Genomic DNA, 23052 nt, shown 5'->3' on the forward strand with positions numbered 1-23052 from the left:
GAGTTTTGAACATACAGGGGACTGTCATATACCATTGAGAACACACTGTAGTATGCATTCATCCTAGTTATTTTGAGCATGTATTTTATCAAATGCCTCTAAGAAATAGCCTGGCAATAGTTTTCTCAAGTTTAAAAAAGTTTTTTAAATTTATATTTCCATTAATGAATAAAGAATCTACCTGTAGATGTTTGATATAAACTCTTAGATTGGTAGAGTGTCTTAATAGTCAGTAACATTGAGTGTGCAATCCTTATGTCTGTCTGGCTTTGGCCTCGCATGAAACTTGAGAAAAGCATTAGCTAGCAGGTGTAGATCTTGCCTCTTAAAGTCTAGGACCAGAAAAAGGACCAGTCTAGCATGTTAGAACCATTTTGGCAAGTCTGTGCCTTCTGTTTGGCTGTCACGGGCTTCAAAGTGAATTTTGTTTCACCCCAGATTACTCAAGGACAGCAGCGCCTGGCATGGAGTATGGGGACATGATATAGACCCTGTATCTGCATTGCTTTCTAACAGAGGCTTCAGTGCTCCCTCAAATGTGGTGTGTGGGTACGAACATGCATCATGTTCCAAATGTCCTCTTAGAGCACATGGAGATCCTGGCAGCCAGGACTACTCATGAACTTGGTGTGAGGCAGTCTGTGGGTATAAGGCAGATAGGCTCACTCAGGCAGCAGAGGCGGGTTGGGCAGCGTGGTAGGGAAGGCACTGAGATGGCTTCGCTGCTTTGAAGTCTCTGCTACTGGAGCAAGTGATGTAGCAAGCTAACCCCAATTTGGTTTAGATGGTATGTGTTTACTGTGTATTAGCAGAAAGCAGACATTTGCCTGGTAACCAGGATGTCGTCCTCTACAGCTGAACCAGTGTGTGTTTATAATGTCCAGTCAATTTTTATAGTGTTATTTCTAACCACTGTGATCTACAGTTATACAGCACAATCAAAAGAAGAGGTGACTGATGGCAATAATAAAGATGAGAGTGTATGGAAATAAATGTCAGATGGGTGAATTTTTTTTTATATTAAAAGTGCCACTTTTGAATTTACATACTCTACTGTAGGTTCCTGCACCTTATTTAGGTACCTAAAATAACAGTGAACTTTCAGCTGTTTAGAGTATTCCTATCCTCCAAAATTATTGGAAGAGATTTGGTGCATTTGACTACCAATCTATGGTGCTTAAATAGCCTGTATCTCACTGATGCAGGTTTCTGATTTTGTATGTTGACTTTTAAGGATCTTGTTCAAAGCATCAGATTCATCACCATTTTACTTTATTATTACTTAGAGTTGGTTAATTTTCAGCAAAACCTACAAAATATAAATCTCTGTGTGAAAAAGTTGCATACCTGAATATGGTAAAAGTGTTGTTGATGACAAAAGGCTTGTTTTAGTCGTTTGGGGAGTTTTGAGAGCAGGATGTTTTCTCCACTCTGTGCTGACCTGTTTGTTTATCTTTTGGTATTTATGGGTCCTCTATAAATTTCTATGAGTAGTGCTGTACACTGTGAGTTAATAAATTGCCTCATTTGTTGGTAGGCTTTGAGGGTGTGTTTGTGTTAAACTAGTGGCACCAGTAGTTCAGGCGGAATATCTGAAAGCTGTTTCTGTTGCTTTCCTGTTTTCAGGCAGTTTAAAACAGCTTAGATAAGTAGTCAAACTGCAGGTTGCAGTTAATTGTTCAGAACATGGGAATGGAACGCAGGTCTGGCATAGCCCAAGTGAGTTACACTGAATTTGGCATGGAGCATAAAAGAAGGTGAAGTCACTTTTAATGGTATGTCCCGGTTCGTAAACAGGTGTTTGCCCAAGGGGAACACATCAGTGTTACTTTGCAAGCATTATGGCAGAGTGATTCACTGGAATATGTGAACATTTCTAACCCTTCCCTCCCCCCAAATATATTCTGTCAATCCTTTTAGCAATTCATGTTCAGTGAGATATTGCTTGCAGCAGTGAAAGAGATTGGATTCCAGAAATAGTGGCACTCTTTTTATCTATTAGCCTATCTAATGAATGGTGGTTTAAAATTTGATTGGCAGCTTCTTTTCCTATCTTAATTAAATTGGTCTTTCACCCTGGTGTCTTTGAAGGACAGAGCCTTTGTTAAAGATGTCGAGTTGGTCTTTTATTGTTTGTTTCCACTGGAGTAGAGCTTGTTGACGAGTTAAAGGTGCAGAATCAAGAATATACTTGTTAAAATATTCATTAAAAAGGTTTTAATAGTACTACCTAGGACAAAAGAGGAAAATGGGGCAAGTGACATTATGTTCTCCACCTGAGATGCAAAGAGCTTGTAACATTTCTACTAAATCAAATTCTCTAGCTAAGGTTGCAAAGAAGGTAATAAGGCTTGTTCTGTAAGTTTGAAGGCAGCTGAATGCATAGAGAAAATTCAGTCAAAAATGTTCTGTTTGGTAGTACCATGCTTAATTTCCATAGAAGGTAAAATACCATCAAATGAACATTGTAGAAAAATAGCATAGATGTAAAGAGAAAAAATTGTTGATGGGAAAAAGAGTTGATAGAGAGTCTGTTTATTAAAATACTTGGTTTTAAATTAAGTGGGGATTAGAAGCAAATTATTTTAAGGTCACCAATTGTGAGTTATTAGACTATTCTCATGCAAATTACATTTGAATATGCACCAGTTGGAATTGCTTTCTTGAACCGTTTCAAAGCTTTATTTGCACGTACGTTTCACTGCAGAGGTCAAAGTGCATAGTGTACAGTTTGAAGTTCACTGATATTTCTCATGGGGGTGTATACCTGTTTGTTAGAACCATGTGGTTGTAAAAAGTTTGTCAGATAATGAGAGTTTTCACTGGCTTGAAGAAGACGTAGAAACCCAATTCAAAACAATAAAGGTCATCTTTTGCTGTTAGGATTGGATTTACTATTTGTATTCACTTCAAAGGCCTGGAGGACTGTTGGTTGTAAAGTTGTCCTTTATTATCACAACTTGCTAGGGACTTGCACAGATTCTGACTTGTTAGCAAAAAAATGCTTTGCTGCACGCGTAAATAACCTGACGAAGAGTTGTACTTTTGTATATTGGCCTATAGTGACATGCATTTTGTGCTTTATGCTTGGATGTTTTATATTTTGATCTTAAATCAACTTCTTCTTTGTTTGCCATCATGTTTTAATTAAGTTTGCATGCAATATATTTGATAAGGAGCCAATACCACTTACGGATATGGAGTCATAAAACTGTCCTTAAGTCTTGGTGCTACAGGATATGGTAAGGAAGCTTAAGTTTAAGGGGAGACCCTTATCTAGAACTTAAACATATAACAAACCACAGTAAAAATTAGCCAGACTAGTGTGTAGTGATGGGACAAGCAGGAATGGCTTTAAACTGACACAGGTTAGACTTAGATTAGATATTAGGAAAAGAACTCTTCCCTGTGAGGGTGCTGAGGTGCTGGCACAGGGTACCCAGAGAAGCTGTGGCTGCCCCGTCCGTGGCAGTGTTCAAGGCCAGGTTGGGCAGGGTTTTTGGAGCAACCTGCTTTAGTGGAAGGTGCCCTTGCCCATGGCAGGGGTTTGGAACTGGATGAGCTTTAAGGTCCCTTCCAACCCTAGCCAGTCTGTGTTTAATGACTCAAATTAAAGACCATTCATCTAATACATTTTAACACAATTACAAATTGTGTTAGAATGAGAAAAAATGCAGGCTACAGTGTTGTAGCAGTGATATGAAAAAGGTGGTGGGAGTTTACTGCTCCTAATTTTTCTGTTAGTTCTTGAGCTGAAACATTATATAATGGAACAAGATTAAAGAGCCAAATTTGCTTTTAATATTGGGCATTTCTACATTAAAATAATTTTATGGGCTGCCAAGCAGTCAGAATAAGGTTGAAAATAAAGTGGTAAAGATGTTACGGAAACATATGCTTTTCTTGCTACCCACAAGGGTACATGTGGCACCATGAGTTAATGTATTACCCTTTCAATTATAGGGATCTGGTTCTGGCAATACATGGACTGTATGTGTTTTGACAGGTATATTGGTGGCTATTGTCACATCACCAATTACTTGAGCATCAGTAAAAGTAGTTGTAATGGGATATAGGGAAAAGCTCTTTACTTTTTCAGCTCCTAAAAATGGCTAGGAGTAGGACCAGATAGAGAAGTCTCATGTTTTCCCTGACAATTACTCAAATTAAATGCTTTCTTGAGAGAATAGTTTCAGCAGAGATGTGTCCCTATAAATATTCTTTTCTATGTTAAATATAGAATATACATATTTTCCATATATAGGGAGAATATACAAATTCTCTCTGTCTCAAAATATCCTGTTCTATAAATACTCTATGCAGTATTCTCCCTAGCTATGGAGAATAAAACCCAGGAATCCTTAGTGGTTGAGTCCTTACTAACTCCCATGACAAATCCTGAGTAAACCTATAGCCCCCACCAGTTTCAAGGACCATAGATTAGAAGCAAAATCTGACCATTAATGTGAAGGCAGTACCTCTGGAGCGATGCCCTATGACTGTGGAACATAACTGCCTGCGTGCTTCCAGTTTACATTAAGCTTTTGTAATAGAATTGAAAGGTTGCAGAGTGTAAAATGTAGTGGAAAGCTTAATTACAGTCCTCCAAGACCTTACTTGATAGTATAATTACCTTGTAGCAAAATGACAAACACCTCAGCATTATAATCATAAATGCCACTGGTGCTTTCAAACACATTTCACAAATACCTGTATATGTATGAAGATAGTTTTCTCATTGTATGAAAATTAAGAATACACTGCTAACAAAATCTGTATTTTTCTGTGTGTCTTTAAAAAATGAGTTGTAAATTACTGTATGTGGTTAACTTAAAGCTAATGGTCTGATATTTTGCTTATTAAATTTGTGGCATCAGATATTCTTGAAGCAGAGAGGAATGGAAGGAAATAGAAATGCTAAAATTAACTATTTCAGTTGTAGTAATTACGTTTGTGACACAGATTAAGGAAAAGCTCAAAGAGTAAGTTTGGTGCAGGTGTGGGTTTTCTTTCCTGCAGAGGCATTTACGTGTCTCGCAGCAGTATCATTCAAGTTGAGAACAGAAGATAGGGATAGAAGTACGCAGCACAATAGGGAAGAAGCCTATTTGATCCCCTGGCTATTTAAGTTAATTAGTTAATAGCATATTTTTCCTCCAGCTTTCTTCTGATGGGTTTAGAAATGTATGTGTAAGGGTCAGTATGAGGAGGCCATTCTGCAAACAAGGTTACTAGATTGTTATTCTGCATCTAAACCTTCAAGAATCTGAAAATTTCCAATTGCCTGAGACTGGTGCATTCATATTGGACACCTTTATCTATTAGAAGTGTAACTATATTGTGGTTTTTTTTCTTGTCTTTCCGCACCTGTGATGTGATATAGTAACTTAAAGAAGCAGAAATGTTGAATATATGTTCTTTATTGATCTAAACAGAAACATTGTGTTCTAATCAAGTGACGTAAAAGTTTCCAGTAGTCCCTAAGGAGAATATTAAACATTACTGTAAACCTTTTAAAATCTTCAATTTAGCTCATATTTAAGAATTCTAAAGGCTTGGACAAACAATTCCCTGTACAGGTAGGGTTAGAAGTGACAGAGGAGGGTAGTTCCAGAGAAGTGGCTAAAGCTGATCTTCAAATGAATTGAAGGAAGACTGAGGTAAATGTAAGGATGTTGGCCTGACATTCATCTTGGGTAAAATAATGGCATGGCTGAAATGGAATTGCGTTAGGAAGTTATGTAGAATTGCGACACAGTCAATAATAGTTGATACAAATTTATGGAAAGGTAGGAGATTATTATTAGTATTCCCTTAATTATATGTTTAGTTTAAATTATTCACAAAATAATTTCTGTTCAGTTTCCACAAAACTCCTTATTGTTTATATGCTGTTGAATTTTATTGTGCAGTAGAGACAAAGAAGTTACACATTGGGGATTCTGTTTTGTAACTACCATTGTTGTTAATTCTCTGTAGTTTGCCTCCCATTTCTGCTGCTTGTTATGGATATTGTGCAAAATCACCACAAAAGGACAGGGAAGATTGGGGATACCTGAAGATAAAGGAGAGGGGGACTAAACCTACACTGCTTTTCAAAGAGATGTAGGTGGATTAAAGATTCAGGTAATCTCTTTCTGTAAAATCTGTTCATACATCATCTGTCAAACATCATCACGAAAGCTGAAAGAAAAGAGTATCTTGATGTCCTGTCATACATAAGGTATGTTTCTGACTCATCTACCATTAGAACTTATATCAGGTGACACCCCCCCAATTATCTTTGCCATGTTTTCACAGATTTATAATAAATAAATAAATTGATAAATGCTCAGTTTAAACAGGCTGAAAATTGGAAGAAATTTGAAAAGCAAAGAAGTGATTATGGAGGGGTTAGACTATTAAATGAAGCAGCAGGTGAACTGAGAGAGGCCCTGGCTGGTATCACATGGAGAAAAACAGATAAGAGGAACACTCACTAGAAAAGACTAAATGAAAGAGGGCAATTAGCAGGGATAATTACTGACAGGAGCACCCTCTTGCCATTTTGAAAGGGATTTTGTCCATCAGTGCTCTGATAATAACTGCTGATAACGGTAGTGATCTTTGGAGGTTGCAAATGCTAAATACTGACTTTGGGGGAAAGAATGTTTTCATATAATATGGAGCTACTCTTTCTCAAGTGAATTACTACATAAGAGTAACCCTGCTAAAGTTCAGGGTGGCTTCAGGTTTTCTGTTTCTCTGAATACTTTTGAGTGATAGCAGCTGAATATGTTTTATCCACACACAGAAAATTGCTATTTAAGAACATAATTATGTATTAAGAATTATATATTTTAGTCTATTTAGATACAGATAATTAAATGATTAAGAACTAGACCTTACAGTAGCCTTCCAGTATCTGAAGGGGGCCTATAGGGGTGCTGGGGAGGGACTCTTCATTAGGCACTGTAGTGACAGGACAAGGGGCAATGGGTTAAAACTTAAACAGGGGAAATTTAGATTGGATAAGGAGGAAATTCTTTCCTGTGAAGGTGGTGAGGCACTGGAATAGGTTGCCCAGGGAAGTTGTGAATGCCCCATCCCTGGCAGCATTCAAGACCAGGTTGGATGAGGCCGTGGGTGCTATGGTTTAGTGTGAGGTGTCCGTGCCCATGACAGGGGGGTTGGAACTTGATGATCTTAAGGTCCTTTCCAGCCCTAACTGTTCTATGATTCTATGATTCTAATTATGATTATATATTGAAGGAAACGTACTTTATTAACTTCTTTACATTTTGCATTTGATTTTTCCTTGTGTAAAATCTCAGTTAAAAGAACTTAAATATAGTATGCTGTTTACGTGCTGTCCTTAGTCATGTGTGAGTTGAAGTAGTGGAATTTTGTATGCTGTGGATGAGTCTGCAAGGGTCCAAACAGCACGTCAGACATCTATCCTTTCTTGAACATGATGCTCTAACCACAAGAGCCCCACATAAAAGGACACTTGTTTGCTTTTGGTTTATGTTTATTGTTTTTAAACTGTAGTTTGTTTTCAACAGAAGTGTGTGGTATATAGACTTAAGTTGGAATGTCCTGTTTCAATAGAATAAAAGAAATATTCTTAATAGTTTCTTTTCTCAGGTAAAACTTTAATTTACTTATAGACAGAATTATTTAACTTTTGAGCACTGTAGATTGTGAATCCAAACCCAAATGTACTAAAATTTTGTTCTTAAGGGAACTAAAATGTCTGTGGTTAATTTGTCTGTGGACCACTTTCTTGGCTGCTTTTGCAGCATGCTTTTTCGCATGCTGCTATTCACAGCAGGAAAGTGTTGGGAATTTTGTCTTTAATATTGTGCTTCTATGCAAAGAAAAAAGGCATTCATTGATAATGAAGATTGACCCTCACGAGATAAAATTTCTTATATGTTTTATTACAGTATTTACTGCTAAAGATCTAGGCATATCTTTTGACTAGGTGGGGTTTGCTTTATTGTGCTATGAGTGAGTGAGATTCACAGAAGCAATTTTCATCTAGAAAGTTAGATTTCCTCTGTAGTCAGTGGAGAGGAAGATGGGTCCTCTGGATTCAGAGGCACAGAAAGTTAGATACCTTCTTTGGTCTTTGTAAATTTCCCTCTGTTTTCAACAGTGATGTTCTTGTATTTGCTGCAAAAGAGAGCAATGCTGCATGTCTTCCTGGTTCTTCATAGCTCCTTCGCTCTATTAGGGTAGCAGACATCCCTTCCTCCAGTTCCTTTAACAATAAGCTTTGCAATGGGGTTAATTCCTTTGGGAAATGATTTTTCTTTTATATTCTCCCCCAGGAATTTTCCATTTAGAAAAGAACATAATGTTTGGTTTGTGTTCTCATTACACAGCAGGCTTTCTTTAGTACTTCTTCCCACAGGAATGATGCTCAGTAATTCTCTCCAGTCCTATCATTTAGCCAGATGCCAGCTGTCTGTTGATGGAGCTCAGTAAGTTACTTCTACACCTGATATGAGGTTTTATCTATTTTTTATATATTTTCATTACTAATTTTTGACAAGTGGCTCAGCATCACTCCGAGGGAGTTGCTTACATGAAACCTTACATGAGCTCAATGCAGTCTGAGCTCAGCTGCGTGTATCTGTAATGTGAATCTCAAATGCCATTCTTCTTTATGGGCTCCTAAGCAGACTCCAAGGCGTTTCTGGTAACAGGCCACTGGAGATGGCCCTGGAAAAGGTAAGAATATGAGTGAAAGTAGACAGATGTTTTTCCTTAGATTCTTACAGTTTTATTAATCATGAATGCTTCCCCCCCCCCCCCGCCCCAGCAGATGCTAAATGAGGAGATGGTTGTTACTTTTTCAGAGGACATAACTGTGTAATTTGGATCATGTTTCTGAGCTCCACCAACTTGAAACATTAAAGTAAATTTGTTCTGATATTTGGCCAACTTATCCAGTCATCCCTCTAGACAAAGCATTTATCTGGATTTTTGGTCTATAGTGTGGCTACAGCGTACGCTCCCCAGATGTGTTTTCCTAACTTTGATGTGATAGAATAAAGCAAACATAAATACCCTTTTGAGTACACCTTGTTATGAGAAGTAATGGTTGAAATGAAGTTAAAACTATTAGATTTGACTGAAGCAGGGCATGAACTTCAGCTGTATTACGTCAGGGGAACAAGAGAAGTGTTTCAATGGAAATTTTTTGAAAGCAAAATCTTATCAGGAAGCTTATCAGGAAGAGCATTTGTTACTAATTTAGTGGGGTATATATGTGTGTGGTTATATATTAGCATAGAAAAATGAGCTCTTTCCTGTTCTCCATAATTGAGGGTACAATTTGTTAATCCAAATATGCAGTAGAACTATCCATAAACTTCTGCTCAGTTAATAAGGAGGGTTTTCTAGATTTAAACCAGAAAGTTATGAGGTCAGTTATCACATTTCAAACACTGAAGTGTACTGACTTGCTGTCTCTCTTCTGTTCTCCTACTTCAAGGCCTGTGGGAACCTAAGTCTAGGTGGGCAGGGCTTAAAAAAGACCTTATATATATTGCCCCATCTCTTTCATAGACTCAGCTGCCTTCCAGAAGTTGAGAAATGAAATGTTTGTGTGGAGGGCTGCAGTATAAATGCATTAGTTCTTGTGCATTTGATGCTAGGGTGTTTTCCTTGCTGGAAAAAATGGCTTTCTTCTAGGAAGTAGAGTTGAATTGAACTTTGGCTCTTTTAGAGTGTGCCTCCAAAGCCTTTTTGAAAGTGAGAGATTGTTCCTCTTTAATTCCAGGTGGCCTGAACTGCCTTGCTTTTCTATTGGCATACCAGAGTACATAGGTAGTGAGGCTAGGTCAAAAATGTGTTTATCTCAAACACTGGTGGGTTTGTCACATGGCTGTTCTTCCAGTAGAGGATTGGTGCTAAACATATTGGAAGGATTTTTTCTTTAATCTCTTTGTTAGCTCCTCTATCTTAATTTATTTTAAGGAAAAGAACAACAATGTGTGATATGAGTGAAGTCAGCACCGAAAGTAGGGAAAAAGTTGTGTTTCCAAAGGCACGGGTGAAGAATTTTCACCTGTACTGCCAAATTTGAACTGTTTCTTTTTTTCATGATGTTTTTCAAAAGCTAAGAGATTGAGTGCGTCGTTAAATAATGTATTTTGAATGAATGTTACAAAGCCATATAGCTTCATCTATATTTAGAAGCACAGCAGGAGTACAACATAGAATGCTATTAATAATAATAAAGTCCCAATCCTATAAATATGTACATGTGTCCATAATGTTGACTTTTACATTATTGGATGCAAATCAGTAACCTATGTTATGTAATCCTGTGATAAAATAGTTTTTACACTGTTTCTTTTTTAAAACAGTTATTAGTTTTGCAACTTGTCTTGCTTTGAACGTAAGATTTGGGGAAAAAACGCTTCTTTTGGTACTGTTCTTTATTCCTTCTTAAGTTCTAACTCCTTTGTTTAACTGGCAGAATGCATTGGTGGAATTTGCTGTGTGGCTAGGGCAGATGCATGTGTGAAGAAACCTGCACCTGATCCTGTTCGTGTGGGCTTTGTGCTTGTGAATTAACAAGGTATTTCAGGTGAGATTTTCCTAATTTGTCAGTTTGAGACAAGAGAGTTAGAAGGTACAGTTCCAGGTGTGCAGAAGAAGGTAGTTGGCCATTATCAGCAGCACAACTGTTTTGGTGACCTAAAAATATATGTTCTTTTGATTGCCACCTGAAGAGTTGCCATTGAATATACAGTAATGATACTTCAGGTGGTTCCTTTTTTGTTTTCGTTGTTTTTCTATAGATAGATAGTCCCAGGCAGGGATATGAGAAGCTGTTTGCTGCCTCATGACTAGGTTAAGTCCACTTACTGTGTGACTTGGCAGTAGGATATTTTTTTGGTCTATCAAAACTTGTTTTGCTCCCATAAAATGAAATCTGCACCACTGAAAATAATCATACCTGTATGGCAACTGTTCACATAGAATCACAGAATAGTTTGGGTTGGAAGGGACCTTAAAGCTCGTCCAGCTCCAACCACCTGCCACGAGCAGGTACACCTTCCACTAGAGCAGGTTGCTCCAAGCTCTGTCCAGCCTGGCCTTGAACACTGCCAGGGATGGGTCAGCCACAGCTTCTCTGGGCACCCTGTGCCAGCGCCTCAGCACCCTCACAGGAAACAATTTTTTCCTAATATCTAATCTGATAGAAGCCAGATGAAGTAGAGTGCAGTTTGAGTTTGTAAAGGTTATTTGCTGAGTATTGCTGTGGAGAGAGCATTGTTGTGGTCTGTGCTGTAGTTCCTCTGTGGAGGAGCACAAGAATCCTATTTGAAATTTCCTGGTGTTGCACCTTGCATGAACAGTGAAATTCTGCTTTCCGTGACTCCTTTGAGACCATTTTCTTTTTCTGCTAGTAAATCCAGTAAAACCTGGTGAACTCTAGTCCTTCTGCTGAATTCTCTTCCAGTTTGATAGACTGTGGTTTTGACTTGGTTTAAAAAGACTGCATTTCATCACGATGTGCCTTTGTTTGGAAATGGTTATGTCTCTTTGAGATGGAAAAAAAAATAAAAGAAATTACAGTAAAGTTTTAATTCAAAGACAAGGTGTTCAAGTAAGCAGTTCGTATGCTTTGCAACCTTTGTACTTTGACTTGAGAATCATAGAATCATAGAATGGTTTGGGTTGAAACGGACCTTAAAGCTCATACAGTTCCAACCCCCCTGCCGTGGGCAGGGGCACCTCACCTTAGGCCATGTCACCCAAGGCTCTGTCCAACCCATTTTATTTTCAAATGTATTGGCAAGTTTGTCAAGAACTTACTAATAATAGAGAAATTCTATAAAGAGTCTCAAAATAGAAAAGTAATTTTAGTGCGAGATTCCTTGAAATTCCTATTGTTGTTAAGTTTGAGCTTCTAATTACCCTGCCATCCATTTTCTTTGGTTGCTATGTTTAGAATTTGTTTCCAGAGTGTATTATCTTAATTTCATCACTCTGAATCCCAGTTGCTGTGTTAGCAGTCACTGTGGTTTCTAATCACTAGAAATTATATGCTGGCTCAACCTGAAGAGGGACTTCTGGAAATTCCCTCAGGTGGTTCAGTATAAAACACAAGTGCCAAAATTGCAAATGGGATCGAGGGGGGCAAGTTTAATGGCTTGGAATTTAACTTAGGACTTCATTGTCTAGACTGACTTGATGGTTAGTTTGGTACTGATACTTTTATTGTTAGAGATGTTGGATTAGGATTTTCTGGAATGGCTTTGTGTTCATCTGTGAAGATGGAAAAATACCTATGTCACATATTAGTTGGATTTGGTTTTATTAACCTTTTAAAGATGTGTCTGTCAGCATGTTTATTGTTTCTCGCTATAATAGAACATAAAGGCGAGGTGAGCCCGAGTTAGATGTGTTTTCCTGTGTACTTAGTAGGAATCAATGACCTGTGGATTTATTCTGGATTTCTAAAACTCATCACCTGATACCTAGTATGCTTTGAATACTTTTTTCCCCACTAGGTGCATATGACTGATCACACTGTGAGTAATGGTCTGTAATAGGATGTAATTCTGCCTTTACTGAATCAATGGAATGTTCCCACCAGAATTGGCTAGTCTGCAACATTACTCATTGAGCTTCACTGTGTGCAGAAGTAGGATCTAATGGCTTTCTCTTGATTTCCTGGGCACCGGTAGATGCTGTTGAACTGAAATGCACTTAGAAATTTTCAGGATGAGGTCCCTGTTAGTTTAAGCTCTTTGTTGGGGTTCCCAGCTCATTTTACTAGATAAAGCATGCAACTTCCCTGTTTAAAATTTGGTCCTTTGTTGTAAAATGGTCTTGTGATCATTATACAATATCATATACTTGGGGTATAAACCAAGCTCTCCACCTCTGTGTCTCCATTTAGCTAATGTCTGGCTGTATTTCTTTTTTATACACTGCTGACAATTCAACCCCAGCTTTACAGTGAAGCTCTGTCTCCAGTATTTGTGGGCTATCAGAGAGTCCATGACATATCTGTGCATAATTTAGCACATCCCTATGCTTAAATGGAACTTTTGTTTTGAAGGGGTGAGTAAAGCATTCATTGTAACTCACTGGTTTCTTGGGGTTTGTGTAATTTGTAGCAGATGTTACTTCACTCAGATAAGCTACTAATTTTGTAACTCTGCTTTTGAATTTGGATTTTACAATGTAGAACTTGCTTCTAAATGTATTGGAAAGTAGCGTATGTTTGTACCTTCCTTAAAGGAATTATTGCCCCCCCCCCGACACCCCCCCTCCCCTTGGTATTTAATAGTTTTACCAAATAACAAGCAGTTACTCACATGTAAAACTGGCTGCAATATTCACTTTTGGATAGGCTGTCAGGAGGAGGTCGGATGTCAGGTTTAAAGTAATTTTCTTCTATGTATTCTTCCCTTTAACAATATTTTTATCTGGCTTCTCAAAAATGCTAGACCCCTTTACAAAAATAACAACAAGCAAATAGAGAAAAGTGTATTAATCACGTTAAAATAGTCTTAAGTGTAATCCTAACCACAGAAGGAACACCAGAGGCAACAGGAATTCCTTTATGTTACTGTGGGTTTAAACAAAGAAACTCAGAAGATGATAGGCAGCAGTATAAAACATTAGACGTTAGGAGAAGGTTCTTACCTGTGAAGTTGGTAAGCCACTGGCAGAGGTTGTCCAGAGAAGCTGTGGCTGCCCCATCCCTGGCAGTGCTCTCCATGGGCATAACACACTATTACTTTGGTTTGTGGAGGTAAGAGACAGCTTTGGTACATGCAAAGTCTCTAAAGAGGATTCTACATTTAAGAATGTCATAATGTACATGCATTTGGCTCTTACAGAATCATAGAATAGTTAGGGTTGGAAAGGACCTTAAGATCATCAAGTTCCAACCCCTCTGCCGTGGGCAGGGACACCTCAAACTGAACCATGTCACCCAAGGCTCTGTCCAGCCCATCCTTGAGCACCACCAGGGATGGAGCATTCACAACTTCCATGGGCAACCCATTCCAGTGCCTCACCACCCTTACAGTAAAGAATTTCTTCCTTATATCCAATCTAAACGTCCCCTGTTTCAGTTTTAACCTGTTACCCCTTGTCCTGTCACTACAGTCCCTAATGGAAAGTCCCTCCCCAGCATCCTTATAGCCCCCTTCAGATACTGAAAGTCTGCTATGTGGTCTCCACGCAGCCTTCTCTTCTCCAGGCTAAATAGCCCCAACTTTCTCAGCCTGTCTTCATACGGGAGGTGCTCCAGTCCCCTGATCATCCTCATGGCCCTCTTCTGGACTTGTTCCAACAGTTCCATGTCCTTTTTATGTTGAGGACACCAGAACTGCACACAATACTCCAGGTGAGGTCTCACAAGAGCAGAGCAGAGGGGCAGGATCACCTCCTTCGACCTGCTGGTCCCGCTCCTTTTGATGCAGCCCAGGATACGGTTGGCTTTCTGGGCTGTGAGCACACACTGCCTGCTCATGTTCATTTTCTCATCAACCAACATCCCCAAGTCCTTCTCTGCAGGGCTGCTCTGAATCTCTTCTCTGCCCAACCTGTAGCTGTGCCTGGGATTGCTCCGACCCAGGTGTAGGACCTTGCACTTGTCATAATGTTGGCATCAGCCCACCTCACAAGTGTGTCAAGGTCCCTCTGGATGGCATTCCTTCCCTCCTTCCCTGAGCCACACAGCTTGGTGTCATCGGCAAACCGTGAAGTGTTTGAGCTAACTGGCATTTTAACGTGTAAACTGTGTTATGTTCTTATAGATAGAATCATAGAATGGTTAGTGTTGGAAAGGATCTTGAAGCTCATCTAGTTCCTACCTTCTGCCATGGGCAGGAACACCTTTCACTAAAGCAGGTTGCTCCAAGCCCTGTCCAGCCTGGCCTTGAACTTTGCCAGGGATGGAGCATTCACATCATCCTTGTGCAGCTTGTTCCCATTGCTTTACCACTGTCACAGTAAAGAATTTCTTCCTTATATCCGACTTAAATCTCCCCTGTTTAAGTTGAACCCAGATGATACATGGCAGGGGGGGTTGGAACTTGATGATCTTAAGGTCCTTTCCAACCCTAAATATTCTATGATTCTATGATACTGCTTTGTAGCAATTTTCAATTTAACATTGAAGCAAACAAAACCACACAACTTCCCTTGTGAACTTCCTTAATCTGGCTTTTCTATTTTCTGGAGGCAGGTTGCTATATTAATTACTTGTGATGATCAGTAATTCCACATTCCTCACGGGAGACAGTAGAATTTCAGGAGGTAGCTGGGTGCATCCAGATAAAGCATGGGTCGTCATGCTGCAGTGTCTTTCATCTCTGATGTCATCTCAGATTGAGGTCATGTTGTGCTTCACTTGAATGTTGAGTGTGTGGTGAATGGTGAATGGATGCTTTGTCCTCATCATGGTGGGCCTGTGCTACCATTTTAAGAACTGAGGTCATGGTTAGCACTAGCCCAGGCTTTATGATAAGGGTCAGGTAGTTGTGGCCTGAGGTACTTAATCCCAACATGAGCTCTCCCGTACCCACTGCGGTGATGTGGGAATGCCACAGTGTTTAGAAGTAGCTCACTTGAGGTGAGTGTTTGATAAAGATCACTTTCTGACATGGATATCTTTGCCTGCATTCCATAACGCTTTAGTCACCTGTCAAAGGCTCTGTGCACAATGGTTGTTGAGTGAGGTGGTCTGTGCAGGGAATTCGGCTGCTAATCACTGTTTTTTCAACTTTGTGAACTAATTTGGGAATTGCTCATAAATCTTTACTCTCAGAATAAGGGATATTTGGGATTTTAATTAATTGGGTGGATATTATCACTTATTTTATCAGTTGTAAAAGTTTGCTGGCCTGGTGTCTTTAACTTTTTTATGTGGCTGCATACCAGATGTGCAAGGTAGACAGAGAGGCTTGTAAGGAAAAAGAAATGCTTTCCTTTAAATGCTTACATGTTCCAGGTGAACTCAGATATGTGATGCAGACTTCTTTAAATCATAAAAAAATTACTTTGTTAGATCTTGTTTTAGATTTAATAACTGAGTTGTTATTTCCTTCTCTGAAATGAGTTAATCTGTGAAAAAGTGAAGTAGAGTAGTAGTTGTCCTGTTGAATAGGAATGGACAAGCAATAATCCTAGCATTCCTCAGCATTCTATTTTCTGATTTATATGCATTAAGATCCTGCTTTCTGATGTTGTTTAAAAGTAGTTGGAAGGGATCAGATCAATGAACTACCTTACAATAAATATTCCATAAGAAAAATTGCCAGGAGAGGACCCATGTGCTTGTGATCAACGTTTTTGCTTATAGAACTGTGTACAGAATGTCTCTTTTGAGCCAGGTATAAGGGCTTGGTTATGGATTAATTTACTGTGGAGTACATAATAGTCTTGGTAATTCACCATCTCTGTGTCCATTTAATAATAATTACATTTCAGCTGTTATTTCTCCTATTTTAAAAATTTTGTATAGAAGACTTACTCTGAAGGGCTATGGATGAAATGTAAAGTGATTGTATTTCTTAAATGCCATACTTTTCCTCTCTTCAAACTTGGTTTCTGCTAAAACTGGAGGTACTTTAAATTTACTAGAAGCTGAACCCAGTGTGATAGAACTAGGTGCGAGCAAGACTAGTTGGGTGAATTTCACCATTGGTGGGCATTTATGTTTTTCTTGGTTGATTAAGAAAAACCCAACCACCCCTCCACCCCCCACCCCCTCCCAGCCAAATTGTCAGACACGTTTCCTGTTTTCTGGTTTAGAATATGGCATAAAACCTGTGAGAGTTTCCAGTCCCAGTGGTGCTAGGGCCTCCAAGAAAATGTGCTACCAACTTAAAGTGCCTTGGAAATTTATACTCACTTCTTGGCCTTTAGTTTTTCAGTTTTCTTCAAAATTGTAGCCAGCTAATAAGAAGGCATTTTGCATTTTTGGAATTGTATTTGTGTTTTCTTGTATTACTGGAATGAGCCTGGGAGAGTGATGTTCATTATTGCCCCAAGGAGCTTGTCTGAATATACAAGAGTGGGTATGTTGCAAGCCTTTTTCAAGAGGGATTATTAAGTCTGAAGTTAGTGCTGGATGTTAAACAGTGCCCTAAAAAATATCTTTTAAGAAAGTGGTAATAATAGAGAAATCTGAATGTTTTTAAAACTTAAATCACCATTAGTTTGCATTTTTCAAATTCTTGACATCTTCTGAGGTCTACTTAGCAATAAATAAGCATAGGATCATAGAATGGTTATGGGTTGGAAGGAACCTTTAAGAGTATGAAGAGAAATCTTTCTGCTTAAACACTTTAAGGTTGAAAACATGAGAAATGCTCTATGCTTGGAAATGATTGCACTTAAATTCTGGCAATAGTGTTGAGGGTGGAAATTCCCAAGATGTTAAAAATACTTCTGGATTTCAGCTCTACCTGTGCAACTGTGAATATGAGATTTAGTAAAAATATTCAATATGAACTTTCTTTAAGGATATAAATGAAAATCAAGTTTTGATCAGTTGCAAGAACATGTATTCAATGGTGTACTTTCAACCCATGCTGGTTTCCTGCACTGGCTACTTTTTTCTCTTCCACTGCTGTTAGGAAGTCTGAAAACCTGATTTTTAGTTTTGTTTGAAAGCTTTGGGACATTAAAGAAAGAAAAAGAAAATTGTTAAATAGGCAATGATAGGCCTTATGCAATATAGGTGGAGTTTTCACCTGATGGCTTAGGAAATGTTTACAGTAATTTTCCTCTGTGAGGGAAGATTTCTTCTTTTTGCCTCAGATCAAGTACTTACTGTGGAACCTTATGATCTCAGACTATCTTTAGTTCCTCCAGCTGCTCTCTGTTGCTTTGGCTTTCAGGTTGACATATCTTAAGGGGTGTTGTCCAAGCAACCATTTTTCTAGGGTATAGGCTTTTTTAAAGCTGCCATGGCCATGTATGCCATGTGTATATCATACATTGTAGTATCGTAATTCATATTGTGTTATCCTGGTGTTCCAGATCTCAGAAGGCTGTATTAGGTCAATTCATCCATTAACAGAATGATTGAGACTTAGAAATGAGGTTTTCTTCCCCCTTTTTGGTTTCTCTGGAAGTATAAAAGTTGAACTTGTATATATGCAGTCGTAAAGATTTAATTGCTGTGTGTTTTAGTGACCTGCAACACTCCAAGACTGCACCTCTTCTTTACAAACTTAGGCATGTCACTGGTGTATATTTGTCTTGTATTAATATACATTAGAACTTCAGAATTTTGTACCAAAGGCAAACTTTTCTATCAGCTGTATTTTTAGGGTTTCTTATGAAGGTGCTTTCAAAACAGCTTAATGGCTTGGTACATTAGGTGTTGTTTGGGAGTACTGGGAGATTTGTTTTACATCTGTAGCCTGTGAAGAGGTGAGCACCTCCTTTGGTCATGGTTATAAAATGGAAAGAAAGCAAATTCTGAAATGAAGGATCCTTAAGGTGAAATGCCATGTGAAAGGCCTGAGTTATACAATATAAATTGAAATATAGCACAGAGTTAGAGATCATCGAGGAATTAATTCATGAATTCTCAAATACCTATTGGACAGGAAAGGCGATGAAATATTTGAAGGCCTCTGTTAGACTGAGGAAAACTTTACTGTTGTAGCTTGCTTCTTCAGAAAGGTGAAGCTGTATAGCTGTACAATGACTGGTTGCAGTGGTGGGATATAACTGGTGTAGGGTACTACTTAGTGTTGTGTCTGTGATGGAGCTTTGTCACCCATAACTGTTGAAATATAACAGCAGTGTGGAACTGAACCTTGTGTAGAACATGAGGTATGAAGAACATCATAGCTTTTGTCTGAGCAAACTGACAGGGCATGATTTTGCATCAGGTTATATGTTTGTGATACTATTAATCTCTTCCAACTGAACTATGTCATGTTGGTTTTCTCTATTTGGGATTAACATCTCACTTCTTTGCATGGTTAGCTGGGCTTTTTTTTTTGGTTTTGTTTTGTTACTGGGCTCTAATTTATGTAGTGTTTGGGCTCATGGGTGTCCTGTGGGTTTGCCATGTTGTTTGGAAACGTTACATCTTAAAATATAAACCAAAAGCTATCAACACATTTTGTTTGAGATGTTTCATATTTATAGTTCCCTAAAACTCTGTTTTCTTTATCTTCCCAGTCACATGGGAGTTTGGAGGGAACACACACACACATCTCTAATGCCAGTGTTGCAGATTAAAAATAGTTTTTCTCCACCAAATGCTAACAGCTGGTTGGCTTTAATTCCCGGCTGAAGATGCATCGTATAGTATTTTCATTTCCCTGCTGTTGCCAAATGCTAATGAATCAAGCTCTGCAAGTTTTTCCTTTGTAAATTCTGTTGTAATACTAATTACAATTTAACTGCATTTCTGCGAGGCTTTTGACAATTCCAGTCAAGTACCTATTACCCCATTTTGCAGATAAGTAAACAGAAGGAGAATGTGGTTGAGGGAGGTGCTTTGGGTTGATTTAAATGGCAGTGAAGGTAATCAGCACTGCTGTAAGCCAGGTATTATCCAGCCAACATGAAGATGTAGTGGCATTCATGTGAACAGGTCTTGTAAGCTGTGCTCACCCAGGATAAACCCCTTTCCTTTAGCTGAAGTAGTTCAGTGCCAACACTGGAAAATCTCTTGTCATATTGACATGTCATATTGAAATTGCATAGTGAAATCACTGTTATCCTCACTTTTCACTGGTGATGGAAAATGTCTAAATATTGTACTTCAAGAAAGAAGGCATTTATAGCAAAGTTTCTCAGAATACCAGTTTTTGTAATGCTGTGAATCTACAATATTATATACAGTGACAAGTTATTTCGTAACTGAGTTGAATATCATATAATGGCTCTTCTGTTTTTCCCCATCTTGAAGCACTCAACCCAACTGTTTTATCATCTTCGAAGAAGTGAATCTGGTGGTTTAGTTTGATTTTTTTCATGATGTCTAGCAAGTAAAGTGGTACTGCCTTCATATACATGATCCATAATGTTTACATCTTAGCATAAAAGATAAAAAACAACTAGTGCAAAACATGGAGAGACATGAGAGCTAATAAAATAACAGATTGCAGTTCTGTTCATCTGGAAATAATTATGTACTGCATTTTTAATTGCATAAAAGCAATGTATTGTTTTTGATTCATACAGTAGACTTGCTGGTCATCTGGAGATTTGTGTCTTGTGTGGTATAAAACTGAAAGTTAGTGTGTTATTATGTATCATGATGGGGATCAAGCTCAGGAATGCCTGAAGAATATGTTCTAAACGGAATCCTTTCTACACTGAGTATACTAGATAGATTGATCCTGTTACCTTGGTATGCAAAAGAAAAACCTTGATAATGAATTTAATACTTTGTGGTTTGTGTTTATGGAAAACAGAATTCCTCAGGATCTTCTAAAGGAAAATAGGAGTGTGCCAAAGGTAATTTCAGTGTTGAGTGTTCATGGATGGTAAAATTATCCTTAACAGACACTTGTGATTTTTGCAGGTAATAGCTCTAGCAGATGCAGCAGTGGAAAACCAAGCTAACATATTCCAGGCATTCACAAAGCTGAAAAGTGCCACTCATCTGGTGATTATGCTGATTAGTCTGTGGCAGAAGCTCAACACTGATCAAGTTGCTATTCTGGAAGCTACATTTTTGCCATTAGCAGAAGACACGAAAGAGATGGTAAGAATCTGTATAGACCTGTTCAAAAAATGCCACACAGCTTTAAGTGCTTAAATTTATGTATTTCACCATGTGCTTTGTGAAAGACTGTCCTTTGAGGTGATACAGTAGGCTTATTAAGTAGGAGTTTGATGCAAACTACATCAATTTCTCAGGAAAGTGGGAAAATAGGAGTAGGTTGTGGAAGGCTTCATTGGAAGATATGGTTGATAGTCAACTTCTGCTTAATCCTTCCTTACCAAGCCACGTAGGAAGATCTCACATAAGTTTAGCTGGCTTTAGCTTCTCTCCAGTTATTAGTACAAACAGGTTAGCCCCAATTTATTTGAGATTAATATAAATGCTATAATATATATATGTACTTACATGCACACATTCCAACATAACTATAAAATATAGACATGTACACCCAGTAATAAGCATTAGCCCTACATTTTCTCGAGTGTTTGCACATTGGTTTATGTAATGGATGAAAGTTATACAAATAAAATAGTGTGTATAGGTAATGTACTTGTGTTCTCCAGACTGCGCTCTAAATAGTCCTGCATTGTTTAGATATTTTGAGCAACCTGGTCTAGTGGAAGGTGTCCCTGCCCATTGCAGGGGGTTAGAACTGGATGAGTTTTGAGGTCCCTTCCTACCGAAACTGTTCTGTGATTCTATGATACTTTGCAAATTCTGCTCTGATTTAGTGAATATGACTATGTGAGATCATGTGCAAAGTTTGGAACATGGTCTATAAAGAAAGATAGTGCTGTACTCTATCCTTGCTCAAGGCTCTCAGTTAGATACTCCTTTAGGTGAAGTACTGAATGTTCTAAAATTAAAACAACTGGAGGCAATCTCTAGTTAGTTTCAAGTCCAGCCTTTTTACTGGGTTCTAGAATCAAGTAGCATGCCACAGTTAGAAGAGAAATAGAATCTGACATTAATATGCCTCAACAGTTTCCTTTAGGAGTCTGAACAGTATTCTGTATAACCTTTCACAAATGATTTCTGTAGACTAAAAAATATGAATTATCTTAGGTACACATTAATACTAATTTTCATGCTCTGCACAAGGTTTTTGCAGAGTACAGTGAATGCAGATTTTGGTATGTTCCTGAAATACTGGTTTGTGGCCATTTAGAAAGCTTGTGCTGGGTTCCAAGTGAATGTAGGATCATCTGCAATTTCCCCCTGGGGATGAGAAACAGTGTTTTGGTATTACACATTATATTGATCCATAGCAGGCAAAGCAAAACAGTTTTATCAGGATTTGTTTTGGATTTTTATCCTTATTTAAATTTGAAAAACTAAGTTGCCCAACTGAGGAGCATTCATTCCCATGAATGGAATTGAAAGAAAGTTTGTATGACTCCCATAAAAGCCCAGACAATCATTTTCTGCATGACTCACTTTTATCATCAGGATTTGCATTGCTTTGACACATGTTTTGATAAAACATGGTGAAATCTGTTGCATATCGTATAATGTGATATCACTTCAGTACGTATATTGATGTGGTTTTGATATATTAGTTAACAATATTCTGTGTTAAAACTGTAAGACCTCACAGATATTGTAAGGATATACATCCTGCAGTGCAGCCAGGATGAAAAATATAAACCACCAGTAATTGGGAGTGGAAATGGGAATGAAACCTTTACAAAATACTGAAATACATGTTGTATTGAAGTTGTTATGGTACCACAGGAATCTGAATGTAATTTGAGAAGAAGTTTAGGCAGGGAAGAGGGAAATCTTCTGACATACCAATGATATTTACAGACAGAAGCTCCTAGCTAGTGTTCAGATTTCCTTGCAAGCAGTCGAGTGAAACACTGGTGGAAGAAACTACTCTGAAGAATTTTTATTTAATCTTCAGACAGTTCTGCACAAAAGATTATTGTATTTTTATTTGGAGGGGATGTGTTTAAAGCAGGGTTTGGATGCAGTCTGCATCTCCAGAACATTGTCTGCCTTCTGCATTCTGATCATGCAAGTGTTTTGGTGGTTGTTTTGGTTGTTTTTTTAATGGAAGGAAAATGTTTAGACTATACTGTTACCGTAAAAAGAAATGCTTCTCTGACCATAACATCAACATTATTCTCATACATGCCATTCCATGTAGAACAGATTGCATCTTGTTTTCTAGGCCTGGCAATCACTTCAGTTAGATGTTTAGTAAATACAGTAGTGGTGTTTTGTGTTCCCATTGTCACCATTTTTTTTCTCAGACTGCTAAATGGTTGCTGCAAAACTTTTGTCTAAGAACATGGAAAATTTCTTTTTCCCTGTCTACAAAGATACATGGAAAGCCAACCATATCCTGAGCTGCATCAAAAGGAGCATGACCAGCA

The 23052-nt window shown here is 38.2% G+C and overlaps 2 protein-coding genes across 6 annotated transcripts in view; one reads left to right on the forward strand and one right to left on the reverse strand.

Moving 5' to 3' along the window:
- KBTBD2 (kelch repeat and BTB domain containing 2) overlaps nt 1–23052 on the reverse strand; it is a 330011-nt gene that overhangs the window by 190782 nt on the left and 116177 nt on the right. The window lies entirely within an intron of this gene.
- BBS9 (Bardet-Biedl syndrome 9) overlaps nt 1–23052 on the forward strand; it is a 259751-nt gene that overhangs the window by 92010 nt on the left and 144689 nt on the right. For all 5 annotated transcript variants that reach the window (XM_062625490.1, XM_062625493.1, XM_062625492.1 and 2 more), the window contains one exon: nt 20528–20710. In XM_062625490.1, the coding sequence (XP_062481474.1) occupies nt 20528–20710 (183 nt within the window). The remainder of the gene's footprint in view (nt 1–20527; nt 20711–23052) is intronic.

Source organism: Pezoporus occidentalis, unplaced genomic scaffold (genome assembly GCF_034315485.1).
Source record: "Pezoporus occidentalis ecotype Australia unplaced genomic scaffold, CSIRO_AGI_Poc_V1 ctg28, whole genome shotgun sequence".
Classification (NCBI taxonomy): Eukaryota; Metazoa; Chordata; class Aves; order Psittaciformes; family Psittacidae; genus Pezoporus; species Pezoporus occidentalis.